This window comes from Ipomoea nil, unplaced genomic scaffold (genome assembly GCF_001879475.1).
Source record: "Ipomoea nil cultivar Tokyo-kokei standard unplaced genomic scaffold, Asagao_1.1 scaffold2014, whole genome shotgun sequence".
NCBI lineage: Eukaryota > Viridiplantae > Streptophyta > Magnoliopsida > Solanales > Convolvulaceae > Ipomoea > Ipomoea nil.
The window spans coordinates 894,835-902,941 of NW_017618442.1; the positions used below are offsets into that span (position 1 = coordinate 894,835).

An 8,107-nucleotide genomic window follows, 5' to 3' on the forward strand; every position below is an offset into this window, starting at 1 on the left:
GCCTGTATCTCCGCAGGTTGAGGATCGTTGGTGCTGGAAAGGCGATCTCAGGGGATTATATTCAGTATGACATGGCTACAAGCTTTTAAGTGGAATCTATACCTCTGATTCGGCCAGTACTGTGGTGTGGCACCCGCTATGGAAGCTAAAGATTCCCCTCAATATAAAGAACTTTTTGTGGCGTTGTCTCCGCGAAGTACTCCCTATGAAAGCTGCTTTGGTTCAACACCGTGTAGATGTGGATGCCATGTGCTCTCTTTGCAACCTCCATGAGGAATCGCTGAAACACCTACTGTGTGAATGTCAGTATGTCACCCCGTTGTGGGCTGAGCACACTGATATCCTTATGCCAGACGTAAGTGTTAATTTTGTGTCATGGATGTCGAATTGCATAGCTAATGGCTCTATGACGATGAAACTAAAGTGTATTGCTCTTTGTTGGTCGAGATGGCGTGGGAGAAATGATGTAGTGTGGAATCAAGTTCCTTGGCAAGAGGCAAGAATTCGAACGGATGCTGGACGTTATTTTCAAACTTGGCAAGAGCAGTTGCAGGGGTCTCCGTATGCTAACAGACATGCTAATCCTGCCATTGCTAATAGGCAACCAGATCCTTCTAGTGGTGATGCCACTATACCTACAGATGTTATGCAACTCTATGTGGATGCTGCTGTTTTTAAGGACACAAACCAGGCAAGTTTTGGGGTGGTTATGCTTAATAATATAGATGTGTATGTAGCTACTTTGAGTGGACCGGTTCGTTGTATGAATGATGTTCATTTAGCGGAAGCCTTTGCTATAAAGGAAGCACTATCATGGGCAAAAGCGAGAGATCTTCGTAAGGTGATGGTGAAAACGGATTGTCAAGCAGTTTGCAATTTACTGAATGGTTCTTTGTTAGATCTTTCTTTTGCAGGATGTGTTATCAACGATTGTAGAGAACTCAAGCGACACTTTGATATGGTGTCTTTCTGTTATGTTTCTAGATCAGTGAATAGGCTTGCCCATACGCTAGCAAGGGCGGCTCGTTCAGATACTGATCCTCATTGTTGGATATCTACTTTTCCTTCTTGTATTGCTTCGCTTCTTCAATAAAACTTTTGGAGGTTTGGTTTTTCAAAAAAAAATAATAATAAATTAATAATAATATCCATACTAAAAAAGATAATGATCAAGCATCACATTTTCATAGCCACGTATTTATTGGAGTGTTTGGAAGTTCGCTATTGAGACCATTGGGAAATCATGTTGTTGAAGCTAAATTTTTTATTTATATTTTATCAAAAATCGTGTGACAGTTCAATCAACTTGGACATCTCAAATGTGGTTCAATGATCAATATAATGTTAGTACTAGCAATGATTGTTTTCCACTACAGTTTCAAGTCATTCGGAAACTAATACTACAGCTAACGCCTAACAGAGATAACTATATTCTTCTAACAGGTAATGTAACGACTGCAAGTTTCTTTCCGTGGAATTAAATTATGTAAATCAAATTATAATATTTTAGATATTGTATACTATCATTACTATGTAATCACTTTTTTTTATTCAATTTATTGTACAATAGTCCAATTTATTTCGGCATAATAACTACCTAGAGCAGAGTTTTTCCTTCAGCTGATTTCAACTTATTCAAAATTCCTTTTGAATTGTTATAAATACGAATGAATATTTGGTGGACTAAAATTAAAATGTAAATGACTTATATATATATATATATATATATATATATATATATATATATATATATATATATATATCACTATAAGAAAAATTACGAATTGCGACGGAAACATCGCGACGAAATGTAATCTGTTGTCGATTCGCGACGGTTTTCGCTACAGAACGTGTTCTGTGTCACGATTTTGCGTTGGAAATGGTGGCGGAATTCAATTCCGTAGCAATTTTTGGTGCAATGTGAGAAAAAAACCTGTGAAATTTTTGCACCCACATTTTTGTGACGGATTTTGCGACGGAATTAAGTTATGTCACCACAACGGTGACGGCAAAGGCAATGGCCGATGGTTCCATCGCGGTTTTGTGACAGAATCGGCGACGATAATAAATTCCGTTGCGATATTTGGCGCAAAGTGGAAAATATTCCCACGTAATCTTTGCACAAAGGAATTGACGACGGAGGTGACGACAGAAATTGCAACGGGTATTTTTTCTGTCGCGAAAATATTTAAAATTTGAAGTAAAGTTTATTTTTGCTACAGAAAATGACGACGGAATGAATTCCTTAGCTAATATGTTGACATGTTGACGACAGAAAATGCGATGCCCTACATGTTTGTCGTGCTATGGCGATGGAATCGGCAACAGAAATTAACTTTGTTGCGATGTTTGGCGCAAAGATAGATTTGATGTTTGAGGTTGGCAACAAAACTTGTGACGATCATTCTCTCCGTCACTAAAATATTTATTTTTTTAAAATAAAGTATATTTTCGCTACAAAATGAGATGATGGAGTCAATTCCTCGCCAATATGTTAACACATTGGCGATAGAAAATGTGACGTCCAACATGTTTGTCGCGCTGTGGCGATGGAATCAACAACAAAAATTAATTCAATTGCGATATTTCACGCAAAGATAGATTGACGTTTGAGGTTGGCGACAGAACTTGCGACAATCGTTTTTTCGTAACTAAAATATTTGGTTTTTAAAGTAAAGTTTATTTTCGCTACCGAATGAGACGACGGAATCTATTCCGTCGCCAATATGTTAACATATTGGCAATAGAAAATGTGACGCTCCACATGTCCGTCATGCTATGGCGATGGAATCAACAACGAAAATTAATTTTGTTGCGATGTTTGGAGCAAAGATAAATTTGGCGTTTGATGTTGGCTACGAAACGTGCGACGATTGTTATTTCCGTTACTAAAATATTTAAATTTTTAAGTAAAATTTATTTTCGCTACAGAATGAGACGACAGAATTGTGTCCGTTGCCAAAACGCCCCACATGTCCATCGCTACGGTGATTGAATCAACAATGAAAATAAATTTTGTTGCGATGTTTGGCACAATGACAGATTTCATGTTTGAGTTTAGCGACGGAACTTGTGACAGTCGTTATTTTCCGTCGTGAGAATATTTAAATTTTTAAGTAAAATTTATAATCTTTCTAAAAAAAAAAAGAGAAAATTTATAACATTTTAATTGTCGAATTGTGCACTAGGTTTGTTATTACAAGTGGAAAATTTCAAAATTTAATGTAAAATTGAAATTGCATATGAATTATTAAAAATTATTAATGTTATTAAATTTTATATATAAAAATGAAATATGAGTTTATTCAATTATAAAGTTTTTTATTTAATTTGATCTAGCAAAATAATTCTACTCGGGTAATGCATCATGCATGACACAATATTTATTAAATAAATTAATTAAAATTTAACCATGTTTAATATGATTAAGCACCCAATTATTTTAAAATAAAAATATTTATCCTACTTAAAAAATAAATTTCATAACATATTATATGTTAAGGTCCAACTTATAAATTTTGAGAAAAAAAAACTAATCCAATCCATTATAATAACATGAACTATTATGATATTAAAATCTAGCCCAAATTTAATCCGACCCAACTAACCCAAACCCAACAACCTACCCGTATGACGGAACTTGCAACAGTCGTTCTTTCTGTTGCAAGATTATTTTATTCTTTAATTAAAGTTTTTAATTTTTTTAATGATCAAATTTTGCACCAAGTTTGGTATTAATAAAAGTGGAAAATTTTAAATTGCATATGAATTCATATGCTATAACTAAATTGCATAACTCTTTCATCACTACTCCTTTCATCTCATTTTACCTGTCGTACTTTCCTTTTTAGTTTGTCCCGAAATAGTATTTTCTTTCCAAAATTGAACATAACTATTATTTTACATTTTTCAATTTGCCTTTTTGACTTGTTTAAATTTCTAGATAATTAATGAGGTAAGTACAATTGTACTTTGTACAAATGACACATACTTTTGAAGGGCAAAATTAGATAGTTAGAAACATTTGTTTTGTTGCATTAAAAACATAAAAAAAAAAAAAAAAAAAAAAAAAAAGCAAATGTGACAAGTAATTATGGACATATGGAGTATTCACAACATAAGTAGTATAATAATTTCACTTTTAACAAAAAAATAAGTTAAATTTTATTGTCTAATCAATATTGCATTAAAAAGATTTAATTTATTTTAATATGAAAAATTGTTAGGACATCATTTTTATTATCGATCATTATAACTATGTATAACAATATTCACTTTTACTACTACTTTTACAATAAATTTAAAATACTCATTTTGATTATATTGAAAATAATCATTTTTATTTTATATTAATTATTTATAACGAATATTTTATAATCAAACTATATATTGACAACTAACATTTTTAAAAAATATTTGACCATTGATCGAATTGGAATATTTTGTTTAAAAATTTATTAACTGGATTCTTTGATTTGATCGTTTAACAAATTTTTGCCGAATTTTACACACTTATAAAGATAACAATTAAAGTTTTTGTAAATATTTAAATATGAGAAGATTTTAATTATACATGTTAAGAATCTAAAAACATAATAAGTGTTAATGAAAGTTATACCCCTCATTTATGTCCGTTTTTTTTCCGTTAAGTTTCTTTATACATTATGCTATAAAAGTTGTACTTTAAAATATTTTGGACAAACATACCCCTACCGTTATAACTTCCGTTATCTTTTCCACTATTGTTACCATGCACATGCATCCACCATATAGTTTCTTATCTTCTTCATTAATAATAATATATACACATTATATATTTGATTTGTATGTTAATTATTAGTATTACCTAAAATATAAATATCAAATTTATAAAAATGTTTTACATTATTATTATTATTATTATTATTATTATTATTATTATTATTATTATTATTATTATTATTATTATTATTTATAATAATTTATTTTTTTTTTTTGAAAAATATATCTGCGATATAGTATTAAATGAACTGAATGATAGTGTCAGGAGGGATAGAATCCCAGTACATAGGTTGTTCCTGATCAAAAGCTAGTGATGCTAGAGTATGAGCATGTAAATTTAAAGTCCGAGAGACATAATTTAACAAACAATAATTAAATAAAGATATAGTTGTCCTACACTGATCCACAATTATCCCAACATAGGATAGCATGGGCGTAGATCTTGAGTATAGTGCACTCCGCAACTCTGAACAATCCGTGAGCAGGTCTACTGTCTGAACATCCCGTTCCTTGAGCCATGATAGGGCCTCTTTGCATGCTAACGCCTCCGCCATCATTGGTGTGAAGGCCCCGGATAACCTTCCACTTGTTGCGGCCACAAACGTACCGTGTTGAGAGAACAATACTGCCGCATACGTAGCTTCTCCGGTGCCGCGTCTGTATCCTGCATCTATGTAACATTTCGGCCGTCCATCTCCGATTGCCGCAGGTGTTGGTACGGATTCCAGCGTTCCAGGCCGGTGGTGAACCTGGCGGTATAGCCGTTCGGCAGCTGCCGCACGCTGGGTAACTTGCGCAGGCCGTGGCAGGGATTGGTGCCAAACGGCGGTGCTCCGGGCATTCCATATGTTGTAGAGAATGGAGATATCTAGGCCACACTGTTCGTCTGTTAAAGCATCAAAAATTCCCATAAGCCATACCACTAAAGAATCTGTCACAACATTAATCGTAGGCAATCCCGACATACCCCACACCATTCTCGAAAAATCACACATAATTAAGGCATGCATAACATTTTCATCAAACAATCCACACATTGGACACGCAGGCTCCACTTCTACTCTTTTCAAAATTAAATTATTTGTGGTAGGAAGAATATCACATAATGCTCGCCACAAAAAAGTCTTCCACTTGGGGGTACTTTCATCTTCCATAATTTAACCCATTTATCAAAAGTTCCTGGGTTATGCTCATAATCACCCATAATCTGCCTATAAGCATTCTTTACGGTGTAGATTCCTGTTGGTTCCTTAAACCAGAACCATGTGTCCTCATAGTTCGGGCTTACTGGGATCATAGAAATACGTGCCACATCCTCCGGGTCAAATAGATCTGTTAAAATATGGGGATCCCAGGTTTTGGTGTGTTGATCAATTAGGCCAGAAACATGTGCATTTCTTAACTCCTCAGGCATATCAGTTTGGACCAGTGGACTGGGGTTATCTGGTAGCCAGGGATGGCCCCATATTAAAGTTGTTCTGCCATTACCAATTCTCCTACGCACACCTGCGCATACAATTCCATGTGCTGCCATTATACTCCTCTAACAATAACTTGGGCAGCTCCCCACTTTTGCATCAACAAACGAAGTAGTAGGGTAATAGCGAGCCTTATAAATTCTTGCTGCCAAAGTAGTGGGATTTGTTAGCAATCGCCATGCCTGCTTCCCTAGCATGGCCAAATTAAAAGCCCTTAGGTCTTTAAAACCCAAACCCCCATATTTCTTGGAGACACATAATTTATCACATGCTTTCCAGTGTATACCCCTTTCTGTGCCACTCCCCCACCAATATCTATTCATAATTCTCCCAATTGACATACAAACAGATTCAGGGAGCAAAAAAACACTCATGGTGGGGAATGTAGGCATAGATTGTGCTACACTTTTCAAAAGTATTTCCTTACCAGCCTGAGATAGTAATTTTTTGTTCCATGAGCCAATCCTCTGCCTAATCTTGTCCTCCACATATGAAAAGACAGCCCTTTTATTTCTCCCTACAAACGATGGTAGCCCAAGATACTTCCCAAAATTCGGTGCCTGCTCCACCTCGAGGCATGCCTAATCTTGTCCTCCACATATGAAAAGACAGCCCTTTTATTTCTCCCTACAAACGATGGTAGCCCAAGATACTTCCCAAAATTCGGTGCCTGCTCCACCTCGAGGCACGCCGCTACTTCCCCCCTTATCACCTCCTGAGTATTCCTGCTAAAACAAATACTTGATTTGTTAAAATTCACCATCTGGCCTGACAACTTCTCATAACGAATCAGGCACTGTTTGATTACACTGGCTTCCTGAATATTTGCTTTGAAGAACAAGAGACTATCATCCGCAAAAAAACAGATGTGATACTGGGGGTGTTCCTCTAGCCACTCTACAACCATGTATAGCCCCTTCTCTTTGTGCCTTCTGTAATAACATAGAGAGCCCCTCTGCACATATGATAAACAAATAGGGCGATAAAGGATCTCCCTGCCTGAGTCCCCGTGTGGGTATCACCTGTCCTCCAGCAATGCCATTCACCATGATCGTGTACTTCACAATCGTTACACACAGCATGATGAGCTTTATCCATCGTTGATCAAATCCCATAACACCCAGCATCCTTTCCAGGAATAGCCACTCCATTCTATCATACGCTTTTGACATATCCAATTTCAGGGCCCCCCATCCAGCCTGTCCGCATTGTTTTCTATTTAAAAAGTTCCCCACCTCCGCTGCTACCATAATATTATCCGTAATTAGCCTTCCTGTAATGAAAGCACTCTGGGACTCCGAGATCAAGTCCCCCATTAGCGGTTTCAATCTATTTGCAATCATTTTGGTCATGACTCTATAAATAACATTGCTCAGTGCAATTGGCCTCATATCAGCCACTGTTTGAGGCACACTTTTCTTTGGAATCAGCACAATATTTGTATCATTCAACCCCTCCTGGAATTCACACGCATTCAAGCAATTAGTTATAAAACTAGAAACATCTCCCCCAACTACATCCCAGAAATTCTGATAAAAACCCGGATTCATTCCATCCGGGCCCGGGGCCTTATCAGGATACATTGATGTTAACGCCTCTTTCACCTCTTCAGAGTTAAAGGGACGCAACAAGTTTATATTCTGATCATTCGTCACTTGGGGCTCAAACTCATCAAATAATGGATCATTCCCATATGAAAAATCAGAGGCAAATAAAGATTTAAAATAATCCAATATGACAGAGCACATAACCTCTCCTTCTACCCACATTCCAGCATTATTCATAATCTTAGTAACAGAGTTTTTCTTTTTACGTGTAGAGGCATACATGTGGTAAAACTTCGTGTTTGCATCCGCGCCACGAAGCCA

At 35.9% G+C, this 8,107-nt stretch overlaps 1 protein-coding gene across 1 annotated transcript; it reads left to right on the forward strand.

The window, feature by feature from the left end:
- The first annotated feature begins 205 nt into the window (after nt 1–205).
- Nucleotides 206–1,093, forward strand: LOC109147547. The gene has a single exon (XM_019295148.1). It carries the CDS (start codon nt 206–208, stop codon nt 1,091–1,093), a length of 888 nt encoding a protein of 295 aa, XP_019150693.1.
- The last annotated feature ends 7,014 nt before the right edge of the window (nt 1,094–8,107 follow it).

Coding starts and splice junctions, on each gene's coding strand:
- LOC109147547 (XM_019295148.1), top strand. CDS start 206: ATGAAAGCTGCTTTGGTTCAACACCGTGTAGATGTGGATGCCATGTGC.